Genomic DNA, 20956 nt, shown 5'->3' with positions numbered 1-20956 from the left:
TTAAATGGAATATAGAACTTTGCAGCTGTAAGGTATTTATAGATCTGTATTTGGTAAATGCGATAGATTTTGGTGAACAGTACAGGTATCTGCAGCGTATGTTGCCTCATTTTTAAAATGTGTGTGTAGAGAGTGAGAGGCAGGTCATACATTAACAATGTTATCTCTGGGAGGCAGGACTGAGTGGAGGCTTTTTGGTTGTTCTTTTCTCTGTATTATTTTCTTTGTACCTTTTGAACTCAATCTTGCACTCCGAGGATGTGTCACTTTTCCAAAATCAGAAAAGAAACATTTTCTACAAGTTACATCAGAAAATAGAGTTCCTTTCTAATACTGTACTTTCTCTTTCAGGTAGTACATCCAGTGTGCCGTTTGCTACTCAGGATCCAGGTGAAGAGGCAGTCTTCGGTGAAGTTACTAACCCCAAGAAGAATGGTGACAGAGGAGATAAAAGACAAAAGCATTTTCCAGAGAGGAGTTGTAGTTTCAGTTCTGAAAGTCGAGCGGGAATGTTGCTTAAGAAGAGCAGCTTGGATTTGAATTCAAGTGAAGCGGCTATTATGATGGGAGCAGATGCCAAGATTCTCACAGCAGCATTGACCTGTCCTAAGACCTCTGCACTCCGAGCTGCAAGCACCCATAGCTTTGACAGTGTTGGTTGTCATCTGGGTGATACCAGGACCCGATTGTCTGAGAGCACTTGGGATTCAGAGCACAGATCTTCCTCAGTTTTAGAGATGCTCGAGGAAAGCCAAGAGCTCCTGGAACCTGTGGTTGATGACAGTGTAGCTCAGACTCCTATGGAAAAGGATGCAGGTGACAGTCTACACAGTGATGGTGACAGTAATCAGCCCAGAGACTCAAAAGTAGGATCCAGAGATGTCATGAATAAGAGAAGTAGTTTATATGGGGTTGTTAAAGCTGTTGAGAGGGAGGATGTTGAAACTGGACTAGATCCTTTGTCTCTTTTGGCCACTGAAGGTACAGGAGAAAAAACTCCAGATTCCGAAGATAAGATGTCTTCCCCAGGCATTGCACGTAATCTGGCTGATGAAATCGAAAACTATATGAACCTGAAGAGCCCCCTGGGCAGCAAGTCTTCCAGTATGGAATTACACGGAGAGGGAAGCAGAGAGTCTGGTCCAGCCAGTGCGTTTACTCGCCCTTTAGAGAGGAGATCAAGCCTGCCTCTAGAGCAGGGTCCAGCAGCACAGGAAGATCCCGAAAGTGAAAAGAGCTCCCCAGCACAATCCAGGTCTAAAACTCTCACCGGGCGTTTCAGGCAGCAGACGCCGTCTCGCAGCCAGAAAGAACGTTCAGCTTTATCAGCCCTTGTGCGCTCTTCACCACATGGCTCACTGGGTTCTGTGGTAAATTCTTTGTCAGGGTTGAAGCTAGATAATATACTCTCAGGACCCAAGATAGATGTCCTAAAATCTGGTATGAAACAAGCAGCAACAGTAGCCAGTAAGATGTGGGTAGCCGTAGCGTCTGCCTACAGCTACTCGGATGATGAGGTAAGAACGCTTCATGGGTGTGGACTGTCTCGTATGGGAGCGTTTCTAGTATTTTTTAATATATAACTTCATATTTAGAGATTTCTGGTAAAACTTTATGCATATCCTATTTTGTTCTTGAAATGACTTGAACATCAGTATAAGGAAATTAATATTAAAGAAACAGAATATCGGGACTACTCTATAATTCCATAGATGAGTCTGAATAACACATTAAGTTTATTTCTTTGAAAGTATTAATGATTAATAATTTAATAACAATGCCATATCATATTTGCATAGCACTTCACTTTTTTTTTTTTCCCAAGAATTTATTTATTTATTTGACAGAGAGATCACAAGTAGGCAAAGAGGCAGGCAGAGAGAGAGAGACGAGGAAGTAGGCTCCCAGCTGAGCAGAGAACCCCATGCAGGACTTGATCCCAGGGCCCTGAGATCATGACCTGAGCTGAAGGCAGAGGCTTAACTCACTGAGCCACCCAGGCACCCAACTTTTTTTTTTTTTTTTTAAGATTTTATTTATTTGACAGAGATCACAAGCAGGCAGAGATGGGGAAGCAGGCTCCCTGCTGAGCAGAGAGCCTGGTGAAGGACTCAATCCCAGGATGCTGGGATCGTGATCTGAGCCAAAGGCAGAAGCTTAACCCCACTGAGCCACCCAGGCACCCCATAGGACTTCACTTTTAAGTAACTTTTATCTTTGTTCTCTTTAATATATATGGAATCACTTTACCACTTAATCCATAGATTTCATACTGCATAACAACAATTGCTAATTCTTTTAAAAATTACTGAAAAGAGAATTAACCATTAGACCTTTCAGTGAAATAGAAGGGGAGAAATTTTGCTTATTTGTTTTATAGAAAAAATTAATTAAAATTTCACCTTCGTGTTCAAAGAATGATAGAGTACTTAGGTACTATAGTGGGAAGGACAGACACCTATAAATGTTCACTGTTACTAAATTCTTTTTTTTTTTTTTTAAAGATTTTATTTATTTATTTGACAGACAGAGATCACAAGCAGAGAGGCAGGCAGAGAGAGAGAGAGGAGGAAGCAGGCTTCCCACTGAGCAGAGAGCCCAATGCAGGGCTCTATCCTAGGACCCTGGGATCATGACCTGAGCCGAAGGCAGAGGCTTTAACCCTCTGAGCCACCCAGGCGCCCTACTGTTATAAATTCTGTTTCTCTCCCCATCTCTAAGAAATGAAAGAGTAATATTGAGTTCTGTAAGACAGAGTTGCATTTTGTTGCATTTAAAAGAACTTACAAGGTCAGTGAAGGAAAGACAAAATAAGCTAGCTTCAAAAGTATCTTAACCTATAAGCCGCTGCCTTCGGCTCAGGTCATGATCTCAGGGTCCTGGGATTGAGTCCCACATCGGGCTCTCTGCTCAGCAGGGAGTCTGCTTCCTCTTCTCTCTCTCTCTGCCTGCCTCTCTGCCCACTTGTGATCTCTCTCTGTCAAATAAATAGAATCTTAAAAAAAAAAAAAAGTATCTTAACCTAGCATTACCTTGAAGTAGACTGATTGAGCCATTCTATTTTTGAAATTTTATCTAACAGTGTTAATAAAAATAGTAAAAAAAAAAAACAAAAACCACCTTTCTACAGAGTACTTTGGACTTGGAATATAGGACTGTAAATTTCAGGTGGTCACATGTCTTAATCTTTCTTTTGTTTTCATTGCTGTCAACCTTGGTACTAGTGCCTTTACAAAGCAAATAGGTTATACCTAATAAATATTTCCAAATGAAGGAATGTATACAAAGTCTTTTTTTTTTTTTTTTTAAAGATTTTATTTATTTATTTGACAGAGAGAAATCACAAGTAGATGGAGAGGCAGGCAGAGAGAGAGAGAGGGAAGCAGGCTCCCTGCTGAGCAGAGAGCCCGATGCGGGCCTCGATCCCAGGACCCTGAGATCATGACCTGAGCCGAAGGCAGCGGCTTAACCCACTGAGCCACCCAGGCGCCCTACAAAGTCTTTTTAAAAAGTTCATAACTTTTATCCAGATTTTAATCTAAGGAAATAATTAGGGATATGTATAAAAACAACTCAAAGGAATTCATCAGTGTAACATAAAATTGAAAGCATTCTGAATGCTTAAGCAACAGAGATTTACCAAATGCATTGAAGTCCATCAGTAAACTGGATTAGGTTGCTGGGATTAAATAATTAAGATTTAATGACATCAAAATACATTACATGAGAATAGGCTAAAAAACTATCCTATTTTGTAAAAGTATATATATATACACATATTTTAAAATGACTAGAAGGATATACATAAAGATTTTAATTGTACTGTGTGGGTGTTGGTAATATAAGTGCTTTTATTTCCTGTTTCACATATCTGTTTAATTGTTCTATCACTTAACGTGGTTTTTTTTTTTTTTTTTTTAAGATTTTTATTTATTTATTTGACAGAGAGAGATCACAAGCAGGCAGAGAGGCAGGCAGAGAGAGAGGAGGAAGCAGGCTCCCCACTGAGCAGAGAGCCCGATGTGGGCCTCGATCCCAGGACCCTGAGATCATGACCTGAGCCGAAGGCAGCGGCTTAACCCACTGAGCCACCCAGGCGCCCACTTAACGTGGTTTTATAACAAGACACGAGTCTTCTTTAAAGCAGAAATCAGAAAGGAACCTGCTTGTTGAATGAAATGTTTTCTCTCTAAACTAAAGCATCAGCAGTCACTAGCAGTTAAGAACTATAGTGTTTGGAACTTTTATTCTTATTTTTGCCTCTAGTATGGATGGTTGGTTGTTCTGCAAATCATATTGCCAGCTATAATTTTCACACCACCTTTGTTTTAAAGGACTTCTCATATCCATATTTTTCAGATGATATAATTTTGTTAGACTAGTTATATGGTTTCTGCAAGGTCACATGAATACTATGTGGTGGGGAGCAAAGACCACAGTCTGCCTGTCTGAGTTTGTAGCCCCTCCTGTCCTTGGGCTGGGGTGCCTGATCCAGGAGACATTGAGTTTCCTGGAGTTCCTTCATTCTGTGATACTGATTATTGGAGAGACATCCCAATATACACCAGGGGTGAAACAAAATCTTAAAAGTATTCTAGGTCATTGCTTGAATTAGAGTGTGGAAAGAAAATTCCAAATAATACTGAGAGTAGTTCATGGTTTTGAAAAATGAGGAGATGATTAGTTTAAGGATTATAGAGAATAATTCTGAAAAGGGCAGAGTGAATATATTTTTATTGGGGAAGATACTATTTATGTATGTGGGGTTTTATTCTTTTCAATTAAAGGAGGAAACAAACAGAGATTACAGCTTCCCAGCTGGCCTGGAAGACCATATTTTGGGGGAGAACGTGTCACCTAACATGAATATTGCAGGGTTGGTTCCCAGTGAACTTACCCAGAGCAACACAAGCCTTGGCAGTAGCAGCAGCAGTGGAGATGCAGGAAAACTGCAGTACTCAACAGGTAGGAGGGACGGTCCTTTCCTGTCATTTATGTGCCTGTACCTTTCCCTCCACCTGCCACATTACACAATAGACCCCCTCTGCTGAGATGATCTGATAGATGGTGAGTGTAGCCACACTGTACTATCACTTATTTTACAGGATCTCTAAGTGTTCCAGTCACCTTAGTTGTGTTTGTGGACTCTGTCATTGGTTCTCAGACTTTAGTTTGTTGTCAAAATCACACGGGGAATTTATTTTAAAATATGGACTAATGTCCAAGTCCCAGGCTAAAACTTTTCAGACTGAATGTGAGGGATTGGGGCCTTAGAAATATATTATTAACCAGCTCTCGGGATAAATCAGATGTATACCAGTGTTTGAGAAGCCCTATGTTATTTTAAGAAATTTAAGTTCTATTTATTTTTTCCAACATTCTGTTACGAAAAATTTCAAATGTCCTGAATAGACGAAAGAATCATATAATGATCGATCACATATTCTCCACTTAGGGTTAACTGTTGTTAATTTTAGATATATACCTACAGAAATTTTTATACTGAACCACTTGAAAATAAATCGTAGACTTCATTATACTCCCCCTGAATACTCTAGTATGCATTTCCAAAGAATAAGGACAGTCTTATATAATGTGTTACATTTACTTCTCTTTAGGTGAACCTACATTTCCAAGAAACATAAAAGGGCAGGACTGTGAAAAATCAGATCACGGTTCTTCTCAAAACACCAGCATGTCTAGCATCTATCAGAATTGTGCAATGGAGGTAAAAGTTCTGTATTCTGCACATGGTAGAATGGTTGTAAACATGCTTATTTCAGAATGGGACTGGATAGAATTCGTGATACCCTTGTAGACCGAAGAGTAAATCATTTTGTTGAATTTGCTTGTCTTATGTAAGTAAGGCAATAGACTGCTAGTTTTACCTGTACAGTGACTGAACTTAATTCTAAATTGGATCAACAAAATGAGTAAAATGCTGTGTCTCCAAAGGATGGTCTGTGGAGATGACTTCACTATGCAAGTTCTCAGTGTCTGCACTTTTCTTCTCTTAGGTTTTGATGTCAAGTTGTTCCCAGTGCAGAGCTTGTAGCGCTTTAGTTTATGATGAAGAAATTATGGCTGGATGGACGGCAGATGACTCAAATTTGAATACCACCTGTCCATTCTGTAAAAGCAACTTCTTGCCTCTTCTCAACATAGAATTTAAAGACTTGAGAGGCTCTGCAAGGTTAGTATTGTGAAAGCTCCTTCTCAGAAGGCATGACTCCTCGAGGGAGAGGGAAATAGTCACGGCACCCTCCAGCTGTCCCTCTTCTCTCTCCTTCACTCTCACTACTGGAGGAGAAAATATGCCAGTATAGGAGACTACTTTTCCAGTTTATTTAATACACAATTGTCAGTAGTAGTTAATTCTTGGAGCTAAACATCATAGATGATTCAGAACTTCAATATTTATCTTTAAACTTTCTTTCTCAGTGACTTTATATATTCTAGAAGAAAAAACTAAAGGCACGGGCAATGGGGGTTTTTTGACTCTTCTCCCAACTTGTTAACCCTTTATGGTAGTGCTCTGTACAGTGAAATGACCAAATTCCAGGGAATCGAAAAGAGAGTAGGTGATTTATGATTACTCATTAAGTAATCAAGAGTTTGATAACTGCTTAAATAATGATCTTAATATTCTGTTTGTTTTATGGAGAAGACAAGCTTCATATTACTGTCTACCTTTAGCTGCTTTTAAAAAATCTAATCGGGGCACCTGGATAGCTCAGTGGGTTAAGCCTCTGCTTTCGGCTCAGGTCATGATCTTAGGGTTCTGGGTTTGAGCCCCACATCGGGCTCTCTATATTGTGATCTCTCTGTCAAATAAATAAAATCTCTAAAAAACAAACAAACAAACAAACAAACTGTACAGGTGTGTCTTCTTAGCTTAGTTTTTCCTTTTAGCTTCAGGTGTGGAGCTGAGTGAAATCGTATTCTAATTCCTGATGTACTATCATCATTGCTTTGTGCAAGGATCCTCTCTTGTTAGCTCTTCCCCCCGTCCCACTCTCATTCCTTTATCCAACAAAGACATTGACTCCACTGTGTGTGATACCTTTGAATATATACCTTCATAAAAATACATAGTTTTGCATGATTATGCAATTTAAGTTACATAATTAGAATACAATAATCTCTATTACTCAGTTTAAAAGCTGAGTTGCCGTATGTACATCTAGTTTATTCCTTTCCTCCTGTAGGAAGTTAATACTTAATTTTACTTACCCATTATCCTGTATTGGTTCAGTTGCTTCCAGGTCTCTGTTCCTATAAATACCACTGCAGTGAGGCAGTGCACTGTAAAATATGTCTCCTTCTGAACTTGTGAAATAGTTTCTCTCAGAATAATAGTCTTAGCAGCAAGGTGATTGAGTCATTTTCATTCATGATTTTAAGAAACAATGGAAGATAGATTCCCATATGGCAGTACTCTCACTACTAATGCCTAAGAATTTTCATTACTGTATGTCCGTACCAGCATTTGATATTATCACTTTTCATTTTTTTGTATTCTAATGAATATAAAGTGCTATTTTGTTTTTGTTTTAAGTTCTGTGAATATCAGTGAGTTTATCTCTTCATATTCTTGTTAATTATTCCAGCATTTTCTGTGAGTTGCCTGTTTATATTTTTACCTTGTCCATTTTTTGGTTAACTTTTTCTTGTTGATTCTTAAATCTTCTTGATATTAATTCCTTGAAAGCATTCATCTTGATGTCATTATCCATTAATTTTCCCCCATGATTTGTGCTTTTGGTCTTGTTTTAAAAGTCGTTTCTCGGGGCGCCTGGGTGGCTCAGTGGGTTAAGCCGCTGCCTTCGGCTCAGGTCATGATCTCAGGGTCCTGGGATCAAGTCCCGCATCGGGCTCTCTGCTCAGCAGGGAACCTGCTTCCCTCTCTCTCTCTCTCTCTGCCTGCCTCTCCATCTACTTGTGATTTCTCTCTGTCAAATAAATAAATAAAATCTTAAAAATATATATATATATAAATTCTAAAAAAAAATAAAATAAAAAAAATAAAAGTCGTTTCCCATCTGTAGGACATGAAGAATTTCTCCGGAGGTTTCTTTCGTTAGCTTTGTATTTTACCTCTGATATTTAGATCTTTAATCCACCTGGAATACACCTTTGTGTTTGTGTATGGTGGTAGGTATACAGCTTTCTTTTTCTTCATGTAAGGAGACTGTTTCCTATCCTTTCTTCATTGATAGGTAACATCACCTTTATCGTAAAACACATGCCCAAGTACACCTCACTCTGCCTCTGTGTTCCCTGTTTTTTTGGTCTAGTCTATTTTTTATCAGTGTTGTGTTATATCTGGTTGATAGGGTAAACTCCCCACCATGGACATTTTATTTATTTATTTATTTTGCTTAGAGCAACTTTAGTGTCCCCCTTCCCCATCCCCAAATTCAGCTGGAATTTTCATTGAGATTGCAGCATTAGATGTATAGATTAATCTGGGGAAAATGGACATTTTCAACATTATTCTTTTATCTGTGAACATACCTCTATTTTTTATTTATTTTATTTTATTTTATTTTTTTAAAGATTTTATTTATTTATTTGACAGAGAGAGATCACAAGTAGATGGAGAGGCAGGCAGAGAGAGAGAGAGAGAGGGAAGCAGGCTCCCCGCTGAGCAGAGAGCCCAATGTGGGACTTGATCCCAGGACCCTGAGATCATGACCTGAGCCGAAGGCAGCGGCTTAACCCACTGAGCCACCCAGGTGCCCATACCTCTATTTTTTAGATTGTCTTTTATGTTCTTTTGTTTTAAATTATTCTCCATAGTCATATACTTCTCTGTTGAGTTAATTGTGTTTTGTAAGCTATTATGTTAAGTACCTTATTTTATATTTTCTGTGTAAGTATAAAGGAGCATTGTTGATTTTCCTCCCCAGTATGTCATTATAGAAAATTTCAAACTTGCAGCTTAAGTTTAAAGATTTTTCTTATGGTGAAACCCAGATGCCCATCTCTCCATTTAAAATGTACCATTTGAAAACTGAATGCATACACTGATGCAGATTTAACCCTTACTAAGATGTAGAACATTACCTCAGAGAGTTCTCGTCATGTCCCTTGCAAGGGCCAACCCTCACTTCATCCCCACCCAGAAAGAGGACAGAGATAAGATGAAACAAAATAATGGATAAAGGGGAAGAGGAAATGACTTGAGACAAAATGTATATTTATGAGGGAGAGGCTACCATACACAGTTATAGGTTAATACATGCTAAAATGCCATTGCTGCTCTATTTTTTTTATTATGTTCAGTTAGCCAACATGCAGTACATTAGTTTTTGATGTAGTGTTCAGTGGTTCATTAGTTGTGAATAACACCTAGTGCTCATCACAATTGTGCCCTCCTTAATGCCCATCACCCGGCTGCCTCATCTCCCACACTCCTCCTCTCTGAAACCCTGTTTGTTTCTTGGAGTCCAGCGTCTCTCAGGGTTTGTCTCCCTCTCTTTTTTAACTCAGAAAATTAATGAAATGTTTTGCTTTCCATCTTCTTCATAGCTTTCTTTAAAGAATCTTAACACCAAATGGTAATGACTTTGAGAGCTTTTTCATTTGAAAAGTTTATGACAAGGGGCACCTGGGTGGTTTAGTGGGATCTCAGGGACCTGGGATCAAGCTCCTCATCCGGATTCTTGCTCAGCAGGCAGGCTGCTTCCCCCTTTCTGCCTCTCTGTCAAATAAATAAATAAACGCTTTTTTAAAAAAAAAAGTTTATGACAAGAGAGGATTGAGAATGATAGCATGGGTGTGTGTGCACATGTGGTATATGTTTGGAAGAGACAGTAGTTCTGTGGATTGTGTAAAATTCATCAGTGACTGCTTTATCATAAAGTAATAAATATGAAATTTAGAGGGTTCTAGGTGGGTGTTTTTTTTTTGTTTGTTTGTTTTTTGTTTTTTTTTGGTAAAGATTTTATTTATTTATTTGACAGCTAGAGAGAGCTTACAAGTAAGTAGAGAAGCAGGCTCTCTGCAGAGCAGGGAGCCTGATGTGGAGCTTGATCCCAGGACTCTGGGCAGCTGCTTAACACGCTGAGCCACTCGGGTGCCCCAGGGGTTCTAGGTTTTTATTTTATTTTATTTTTTTAAAGACTTTATTATTTGACACACAGAGAGAAATCACATGGAGGCAGAGAGAGAGGGGAAAGCAGGCTCCCTGCTGAGCAGAGAACCTGACTAGGGACTTGATCCCAGGATCCTGAGACCATGACCCAAGCCAAAGGCAGAGGTTTAACCCACTGAGCCACCCAGGTGCCCCTATTTTATTTTTAAAGATTTTATTTATTTATTTGACAAACAGAGAATCACAAGTAGGCAGAGCGGCAGGCAGAGAAAGAGAGAGAAGAGGAAGCAGGCTCTCCATGGAGCAGAGAGCCCAATGTGGGGTTCAGTCCCAGGACTCTGGGATCATGACCTGAGCCTAAGGCAGAGGCTTTAACCCACTGAGCCACCCAGGCATCCCTAGGGTTCTAGGTTTTTATTTTCTTTTTAATTTTTTTAATTTTTTTTAAAGATTTTCTTTATTTATTTGACACAGAGAGACAGAGAGATCACAAGTAGGCAGAGAGGCAGGTAGAGAGAGAGAGGGGGAAGCAGGCTCCCTGCTGAGCAGAGAGCCTGACCTGGGGCTCGATCCTAGGACCCTGAGATCATGACCTGAGCCGAAGGCAGAGGCTCAAACCACTGAGCCACCCAGGCGCCCCGGTTCTAGGTTTTTAAAGACATTTTTTTTTTTCATTGCTCGTGTTTAGCTTTTTCCTGAAACCAAGTACCTCTGGTGACAGTTTACAAAGCGGCAGCATTCCATTGGCTAGTGAACCTTCAGAGCACAAACCTGTATCTAGTTCAGCAGAACCTGACTTGATCAACTTTATGGATTTCCCAAAGGAAAACCAGACCGTAACTGAAGAAACCATCTCTGCAACTGAATCAAGGTACCACAGGATACAGAGAAGTCTGCACTATAAATTGGGTACCCTTGTAAAAATTCCATTTTTAAAGATAACTTGATGCATATGGGCATAAATTATGGCATTTAAAAAATTCAGTCTTAACATTTTACTATGATGTATTGTTCATATCTAATGAATGAATGTGATGATAAACCATTTTTGAAATTATTGTTTTACAGTGTCCATTTACAAAATGAACTTCACAAGAGTACAAAGTATTTTTCTCTTTTAGTGTAGTCATTGCCAGTTTCCAGAGACCTACTCTCTTTATTGTGAAATATACTACTTCCTCTTAAATACTGATTGAATCAAATATTTATTAAAAGCATGATGCTAAGGACTAAAAATAAAAAAATTAAGATCTGTTCTTTGTCCTTAGGTGGATCATGGCCTGGTAGAGGTTAAATACTTATCAAAGAATCTATAATACTTGGTTGCATAATTCTAGATGATTTTGTTTAGTAAAGATGAAACGATGTTTGAATAAAACAACTGAGTGGGCACTTAGTCTTTTAAAAAGAATATCTGTTACTACCCTTTGTCTTTCTCCCACCCTTCACCAGAGTCATCTACTCCATCCTGTTCTTCTGACTCCTTTCACAAAATGCTTGAAGAAAATGTAAATCTTATAAGGTGGTACTGATTGTTCTCCAGTACATTCAGTAGACTCAAAATTCGTTGTAGAAAATACTCTAGCTGGACAGGTTTAGATTGTGTTACAGCACAAACACAGCATTTCTTCATTTTTTTAAAGTGATGAAATAAAGAGAGCCAGTGGAGAAGTCCAAACTATGAAAATTTCACCTGCGCCTAATAGTTTTTCAAAGCGAAATGTATCTTTGACTCGAAGTCACAGTGTTGGAGGTCCCTTGCAAAATATTGACTTTTCCCAGCGACCGTTTCATGGCATTTCAACAGTCAGTCTCCCAAACAGTCTGCAGGAAGTTGTGGTATGTAACAAGATGATAATTATCTGTGTATTCATGTAAGTATTTATTAGAGCAGCACATAATCCATAAGTGATAAGAATTTTTCATAAGCAGACTAAGAATTTCTTAAAATTTCAAGTATGTACAAAACTAAACAAAAGAGTGTAATGAATTCCTTTGACCTGCCATCTGGCTTCAGTATTTTCACCTTAGGGTCATTGTTCTTTCATGTATACCTTTATTCACTTCTTTCCTAGATTCTTCTGAAACAAGCTCCAAACATTATATATTCCATTTGTAAATATTTTAGTATATACTACATAGTTCTTAAGAGTAATACAGAAATGCAATGCATTATACAACTAAAAAAAATACCAAATTATTCAATCTCTGTTCAAATTTCTAATGGTTTAAAAAAATGTCGAGTTTGTGTGTGCTTTGTAGTTTGAAAAACGATCAAATAATATCTGTACATTACAGCTGATTTGGTTTTTAGTCTTTTTAAATCTGTAGACCCTTTTTTTGACCTTGGAACATACTTGTTGATTACAACCCTGCTAATTAGGGGAAGGCTCCATAGCTCAGGGGTTAGAGCACTGATCTTGTACAACCCTCTTAATTATCTAGAAGTTTGATCAGAGTCAGGTTTTTCTTTTGTGGTTTATTTTTGTAAGACAGTAGCAGTGGTGGGATGTCCCTCAATAGAAAACATGAACTTTCTTCCTGATGCTGATAGCTATTAATGCCCCATTGCCCAGATCACATTACTCATTTCCAGCTATAAAGGGTGATAGTCTAATTATCTTTATTATATGGGGTACATCTATAAAGAGAAACTTGCCCTTTGTTTTCTGTTTGCTTTTCCAAACACAGAGTTTACTTTGTAAAGATAGGATGATTGATTTTTTTTCCTCTTATTTACCAGTTTTCAAAAAAATTAGTTGGATTCCTAGCATTCTCCCAGGTGATCAATTAATTTAGAGGAATAGGGTATCATTATGAACTCACTGATTTAAACATTTGTGTTTACATCATTGCTGTTGCTATCCTTACTAATACTTACCTTATCCCATCTTTGATCAGCTAGAAACCTCTACGAATTGGTGCCCTAGTCCCTTTGATACAATTCTAGTAGCCTTTTGTAAATTTTTTTTAAGCTTCCTTGCCTTTTTTAAGATTTTATTCATTTATTTGAGAAAGAGTGAGAGAGAGCATGAGAATGGGGAGGGTTAGAGGGAGAAGCAGACTCCCCACCGAGCAGGGAGCCTGATGCGGGACTCGATCCGGGCCTCCAGGATCATGACTTGAGCTGAAGGCAGTCGCCCAACCAACTGAGCCACCCTGGCACCCGCTTCCTTGCTTTCTTGTATGACAAGATGTTTCATGCTCATGTGATATATCTCTTTCTCTAGACCTAGAATCAGCCATTTCTCTGAGAAACCCTGGGTCTTTTTAGAGGAAATGGTATTTGGAAACCTCAGCCTGGGCATTAAGGATACTCATTAATGAATTGGTCATAAGCATTTTATTCTGATACAGAGACTAAATTGGATTCTTTCTTCATTTGTTATTTGATTTGTAAGACTGCTCTTTAGTTTTTATTGCAATCAAATGTAAAAGCAGACTTTTACAGGTAGATATAATTATAAAAGGAGTCATCAAATATTAACACAAAGACTGTTCCATTTGTTTAGAGTTTTAGAAAGAAGATAAAGTCAACTTTTGGGGGGAATCATAAAACATCTGGAATATAGTATTTCTTAGAAAAATAGAGAAACTTTCAGTGTTTAAAATAGGGCCTATTATATGGATTATCAATTTTCTTTTATAATCCTTTAACTTCAGGGTATTTATGGTAAAGTATTTTTTTTCTTTTTTTAGGTTTTCATTAGAGTATACTACATGTAGCACTGGGTCGGAAATCACTGATTTTGAAAGGATAGATAAAGCACAATTTAGAGAAGTACTCTAAAACATACAGAATAGGTAATATTCACTTCTTACTGTATTTTTATTTTTTAAAGGATCCTTTAGGAAAAAGACCCAATCCTCCCCCTGTTTCTGTGCCATACTTGAGTCCTCTAGTGCTTCGTAAAGAACTTGAATCTTTGCTAGAAAATGAAGGTGATCAAGTGATTCACACATCCTCTTTCATCAATCAACATCCGATCATTTTCTGGAACCTCGTTTGGTATTTCAGACGTTTGGACCTTCCTAGTAACTTGCCAGGACTCATCCTCACATCTGAACACTGTAATGGGGGTGTACAGGTAGGGTACTTACACATGGTTATACTACATTGTGGTTGGTTAGAATGAAGCATAACTTCAAGTAAGAGAATATACAACAGTCACTTAACAAGATGTAGGTTATTTCTCTCTCACATAAAAGTTTGGGTAGGTGGTCTTGGAATGGTATAATGTCAGGGACCTGAGATCCTTCTATCTTTTTGCTCAGCTGCGCATTACCTCTGTTTCTAAGTTCTATACCTGGTCCAGGATGGCTGCCCTGTTTCCAACTATCACATCCACATTCTGGCCAGCAGTAAGGATAAAAGTGGATGGAGAAAAGTATGTCTTCTTTCTCTGGGGATAGCTCCTGGATAGCATGTAACATTTTATCTATGTATCTGTTGGGCCTGAATTTAGTTATATGGTTATATCTAGTTGAAAGGGTGGCTCCGAAAGGTAGTTTTTATTCTGAACTATCAAATCTCCAGCTGAAATTTTCACAACAACTTTATTTTAAAGGTCTTCTTTTACCCATATTTTTCAGATGATACAATTGAAGATTAGACTAGTTACATGGTTTCTGCAAGGTCACATGAATACTACGTGGTGGGGAGCCAAGACCACAGTCTGCCTGTCTGACTTTGTAGCCCCTACTGTCCTTGGGCTGGGGTGCCTGATCCAGGAGTCACTGCGCTTCCTGGAGTTCCTTCATTCTATGATACTGATTACTGAGAGATGCCCCAGCATACACCAGGGGCACAACACAATCTTTGCTTAAAGCATTATACTCTCTTTTGACTCATTTAAGTTTAGCAGTCTGCACAATAAGATAGTAGAAACTAACCTTAAAATTTGTTGTAGTGGTGACTAATCTTTCAGGTGGCCACTGTGCCAGCTACCAAGTTGTCTTTCCAGTCTGTGGAAGTAGGGATGAGAAACCTGCACTTGAGAAAAATAGGAATATTTATCATCAGACACAAAGAAAGTTAAAATTTTTGCTTAAAATTTTAGGTCCAGAATTTTGAAAGAACTCATTTGTTTTATATAACCAAGCTGTGCTAGACCTACTGGTAATTATTATTATGCTTATGGTGACTAATACTCTCTATTGATCTTTTAGCTTCCGCTGTCATCTCTGTCCCAGGATAGCAAACTTGTGTATATTCAGCTATTATGGGATAATATCAACCTTCATCAGGAGCCGGGCGAACCTTTGTACGTCTCATGGAGGAATTTTAGTAAGTAAAACAGAATTAAAGACCTAAGACTCAAACTGTACGATCCATACAGTAGAATACTATTTAGCAATAAAGAAGAACAGACTGCTGGGGTAAAAAATAAAATTAAGGAGGTGAGAGAAACAAATTATACTACTCTATTTTAAAATTTTTCATGCATTTTTAGTATCTCTTCAATGAAGAGTCTTTCCATTTTAGATCAAATTGATTTGCTCTTTTACTGACCCATTTGACTGTGTCAGGGAGTTGAAGAGTATTTTGTGATCTTTCTGTCAAATGCCAATTTTGGTTAAGTATTGGGAAGGTAAATTCTATATAGTGGAAGAGTAATTTGGATGTGTTGTTGGTATAGGATCATAATTTCAAATATATGGATACGAATCTCAAAGATACTGGCCTCAAAGATTTTCAGCCTTACATTTAGAGCATATTTTTACAGGGCATTTAAAAAGGGATCATCCAGTATTCCAAAGTCCTTTGAGTCAGTAAGACAGCACCGTCCAGTAGCTACATGAGCATGGTATCAATAGGCAGTTCATGGAAGGAACATTACATGACGTACTGGTTTGCTGGGGCTGCCATGACAGAATGCCAAGGACTGGGTGGCTTAAACAGCAGAAATTTGTTTCTCACAGTTTGGAGACTGGAAGTTAAAGATTAGAATGTCAGCAGGTTTTGCTCCTATGGCCTCTCTCCTTGGCTTGCAGATGGTCTTTTCCCTGTGTGCACCTGCATCTCAGACTAGGCCCCTACCCTTACGACCTCATTTAATGTTAGTTACTTCTTTAAAGACCCGGTCTTTAAATATAGTCAAATAGGGGGTTTGAGGTTCAACTTACAAATTTGGGGGAACATAATTCAGTTCATAACACAAACATGAAAAAATGCTCAGTCTCATTTAGTGAAATACCAATTTCTTTTATTAAAAAAGGGAAAGTACTAACTTAGTTACATCAGAATGGCAAAAGACTTTAATTATTTTATCCAATTTTTTTGAGGATATGGAGGAAAGGAACACTCTGATACATTGTTAGACATGAAAATGATACAGTTCTAGAGAAGAATGTGGCCTATATTATCCGTGCCCTTTAACTCAGCAAATACAGTAAGACAACTCTGTTCTGTAGAAATAAGAGTATGGAAAGTTGTCTGCACAGTGATGCTTACTGTATGATTATTTGTGATAATGAAAAACTTCACATAAATACTTAACAGGAGAGTAATGAAATGTTGGCCTGAGTCATTTGCATACAAGTGCCTGCATCGGATGTCATGTGTCAAGTGGAGAAGGGGCAGGTTTTGGAACAGTATAAGATCTTTTTAATTAAAACAAAACAGCCACTCAAAATACATGTTTTTAATATATACATATAAGAAGGTCTAAAACCACTATTAACAGTGGTGCCTCAGATGGGAAAGGGAACAGTTCACTTTTAAAAATCTATTACTATTTTGCTATTATTACAATTTTCTTCCAGTTCTAAGTAAAAAAAAATTTTTTTCCCTTGAAAATGCTGGTCACAAAATTATGGTTTAAATATATTACAAGCTGTTTTTGTCTTTTTGTTGTTTTAGTTCTGATATTTCTTTGTGTTTTTTTTTTTTTTTTTTTTAAGATTTTATTTAAGGGCGTCTGGGTGGCTCAGTGGGTTAAAGCCTCTGCCTTCGGCTCAGGTTATGATTCCAGGGTCCTGGGATGGAGCCCCGCATCGGACTCTCTGCTCAGCAGGGAGCCTGCTTCCTCCTCTCTCTCTGCCTGCCTCTCTGCCTCCTTGTGATCTCTGTCTTTCAAATAAATAAATAAAATCTATTTTATTTATTTATATATCCTGGGACTCTGGGATCATGACCTGAACCAAAGGCAGTTGCTTAACCAACTGAACCACCAGGTGCCCAGAGTTGCTATTTCTTTAGTTACTTTCCTACCTCTCTTGAAATGCCTAAGTGTTTCAAAATATTTTATAATTTGTGATGGCAATAAAATTTAGAGCTCTCAAGAATGGCCTGATTGGCTGTTTTAAATGAAGAACTGACATGTAAATGACATTGAAAGACACAAGAATTAAGTACTTGGGTGATAATTTCTGGAATGGTAGTGATTTCCAGTGATTTCTGGAAGAGGAGCTTCAGAGATCCACTTCCCAGCAAATGAACCATAATTGGTTTAAAATATATATATATGTGTGTGTGTGTGTATATATATACGTATATATATATATATATTTTTTTTTTTTTTTTTTAAAGGAAGAAGGGAAGATGGCAGAGTACGAGGGTCCTGAGTTACTTTGTCCCACAGACAAACCAAGGCAACAGCTATATCTGTTGTACTAACTCTGAAAATGACCTGAAGACTGGCAAAATGTGTCTTCCAAATCTAGTTGAACAGACCATATCAAAAGGGAGCAGAGGGGCAGTTGGGAACCAAACTCCCAGCACAACTAAACACAGATGGGAGGGACATCACAAACATGGAGGAAGGAGGGAATAATAATCCCACTCCTGGCCTTGGGGACGTGGACTGAGAAGACAAGTCCCTGTAATTTCTGGCTCTGAAAATCCGCAGTGTTTAGCTGAGGAGCAAGAGGATTAACTAAAAAGCAAGAGGATGATAGGAAACCGTGTCCCTACTTTTAAAGAGACAGTATGCTGGGTAACTCGCTGGGGACACAGCAGAGCAGCAGCAGTGTGGAAAAAATTACCTAGGGTATATGTGAAAGAGGATTTACTGACTAATCTTAAGACATGTACCAAAGGGGCAGGAATCTGCATATTTCTCCAGGAATGCAAGTGCTGCCAGGCACCTTTTTTTTTTTTGCCCTCCCCCAGCCTAGATAGCTAGACACTTGGGGGAGCCAGTATTGTCCCCATGTGCCTTACGAGCACTGCATGCCCACCCTGACATTTCCCGTCCAACCCACCTGCCTCAACCCACCCTCCAAAGTAGCTCCTGCCTTGCCACTCCTGAAGGCAGCCCTGGCTGGGAAAGGTGTCCTCCCAAAGTGACTGCTGCCCTGAGGGGCAGGAGGTAAACACGCCCACACACTAGCATGTCTGCAGTTCCTGCATTCTGGCCTCTTAACTGGCTGCACAGGCACTGCACCCAGCAGTGTGCCCACAGCTGTGGTTCAGGCTAATGGCAGAGAGCGAGGCTGAGGGCCAGCCCCACACACTAGTGCATTCATGGCGGTTACAGCTGGACCTCTCAGACCCTGCCTGGTGCACCCACAGTGCTAACTGCAGCCAGCTGGGCTGAGGGTCAGCCTCCCCCCGCCAGCATGCCCACAGCAGTCACAGCTCAGCCACAAGAGGACACACAGAGCCCACAAAGAAAGCTCTTGGAGTACCTGGTTCTGGTGATGGGGTGGGGAGAATTGCGCTTTACGGCACCGCAGGACCTCTTCTACACAAGGCCACTACTTTCAAGACACAGATACAGCTGACTTACCTAATATAGAGAAACAAACAGAATCAGACAAAATGAAGAGAAAGGAATATATCCCAAATTAAAGATTTTTCCTATTCTAGGGAAGGACATGGACACCCAGGTCCAGCAAGCACAGAAAGCCCCTAAGAAGATGAACCCGTGTATACAGAACACAACAAGGCACACAGTTAAAATGGCAAAATTAAAGCTAGAGAATTTCAAAACTGCAAGAGAAAATAAAACTGTTACATACAAAGGAAACCCCACAAGGCTGTCAGCTGATTTTTTAAAAAAGATTTCTTTTATTTATTTATTTATTTATTTGTCAGAGAGAGGGTGGGGGAGGGAGAACACAAGCAGGCAGAGTAGCAGGCAGAGGCAGAGAGTGAAGCAGGCTCTCTGCTGAGCAAGGAGCCTGATGTGGGACTTGATGACCTGACCTGAAGGCAGCAGCTTAACCAGTTGAGCCATCCAGGCATCCCTGTCAGCTGATTTTTTTTTTAAGATTTTATTTATTTATTTGACAGACAGAGATCACAAGTAGGCAGCGAGAGAGGGGGAAGCAGGCTCCCTGCTGAGCAGAGAGCCTGACGTGGGGTTCGATCCCAGGACCCTGGGATCATGACCTGAGCCGAAGGCAGAGACTTTAACCCACTGAGCCACCCAGGGGTCCCTGTCAGCTGATTTACCAATAGAAACTTAGCATGCCAAAAGGGAAGATCATGATATCTGAAAGTCGTTAAATGAAAAAACCTACAAAAAAGAATACTGGGCAAGGTTATCATTCAGAATTGAAGGAGAGAGAAAGAGTTTCTCAAAAAGAAAAGTTGAAGGAGTTCATCACCATTAAATAAGTCGTAAAAGAAATATTAAGGAGAATTTTTTAAGTGGAAAGAAAAGGCCATAAATTGAAGAAAATTATGATGGGATTAGATCTACAAAAATCAGTCAAGTAATACACAAAAAGAAATAGGACACTGTACACATAAAACATGGAGGGGGGGAGTAAACCTCTAGTGCTTTAAAAATGTTTTCAAACTTAAGCAACCATGAACCTAATAATATAGAACGCTATATACATAAAATGTTACGTATGAATTCCATGATAACCACAATCACAAACCTGTAATACATACAAAAAATAATAGCAGAGAAAGCATAACACTAAAGAAAGTCCTGATACTTCAAGGGAAGAGAGCAAGGGAAGAAAGGAAAAGAGAACTACAAAACAACCAGAAAACAATTAACAAAATGGCAATAAGTATATACCTTATTCAGTAATGACTTTAAATATAAATGGACTCAATACTCTAATCAAAAGAGGGTGACAGAAGGAATTTTCAAAAAATGAAAACCCATCTGTGCTGCTGATAAGAGACCCACAGTAGACCTAAAGATAAACAGAGAGTGAAAATGAAGGGATGGAAAAAGATATCCATGCAAATGGAAGCATACAAAACAAAAGCAACTAGGGTAGCAATACTTTTATCCGACAAAAAATAGATTAGAAACAAAGAGTGTGGGGCGCCTGGGTGGCTCAGTGGGTTAAAGCCTCTGCCTTTGGCTCAGGTCATGATCCCAGGGTCCTGGGATCGAGCCCCGCATCGGGCTCTCTGCTCAGCAGGGAGCCTGCTTCCTCCTCTCTCTCTGCCTGTCTCTCTGCCTCCTTGTGATCTCTGTCTGTCAAATAAATAAATAAATAAAATCTTTAAAAAAAAAAAAAAAGAAACAAAGAGTGTAGCAAGAGACAAAGAAGGGCCTTACATAATGATAACAGAATCAGTCCAAGAATAGGATGTAACAGTTTTGAATATCTGAGCACCCCCCCTAGGCGTACCTAAATATATAAAGCAAATATTCACAAAAATTGAATTTCATCTGAAAACACACATTCTTTTTAAGTGCACATGGAACGCTGTCCCAGATAGATCAATGTTGGGTTGCAAAACAGTAAGACTAAAATACTAGCAAGCATCTTTCCTGACCACAACAGTGTGAAACTAGAAATCAGATACAAGACAAATACTGGAAAAAAACAGGTGGTGGCTAAGCAACATGCCCTTAAATAAGCAGTGTATCAATGAAGTTAATCAAAGCAAATTAAAAGAAAAAATTCATGGAGATAAATGAAAATGGAAACACCATA

General features: G+C 38.9%; 1 protein-coding gene across 3 annotated transcripts in view; it reads left to right on the top strand.

Moving 5' to 3' along the window:
* Positions 1–20956, top strand: part of DENND4C (DENN domain containing 4C) — a 142301-nt gene that overhangs the window by 109723 nt on the left and 11622 nt on the right. For 2 of the 3 annotated variants that reach the window (XM_059411578.1, XM_059411577.1), the window contains 8 exons: positions 352–1517; positions 4788–4965; positions 5619–5728; positions 6018–6193; positions 10788–10970; positions 11743–11938; positions 13942–14187; positions 15269–15386. In XM_059411578.1, the coding sequence (XP_059267561.1) occupies positions 352–1517; positions 4788–4965; positions 5619–5728; positions 6018–6193; positions 10788–10970; positions 11743–11938; positions 13942–14187; positions 15269–15386 (2373 nt within the window). Of the gene's footprint in view, positions 1–351; positions 1518–4787; positions 4966–5618; positions 5729–6017; positions 6194–10787; positions 10971–11742; positions 11939–13941; positions 14188–15268; positions 15387–18911; positions 19332–20956 lie in introns of those variants that run through there. The other variant, XM_059411576.1, reaches the window with a different exon arrangement.

The sequence above is a fragment of the Mustela nigripes genome, chromosome 9 (genome assembly GCF_022355385.1).
Source record: "Mustela nigripes isolate SB6536 chromosome 9, MUSNIG.SB6536, whole genome shotgun sequence".
NCBI lineage: Eukaryota > Metazoa > Chordata > Mammalia > Carnivora > Mustelidae > Mustela > Mustela nigripes.
The sequence above is the reverse complement of the archived record's forward strand: the minus strand, read 5'-3'. Positions and strand labels throughout refer to the sequence as shown.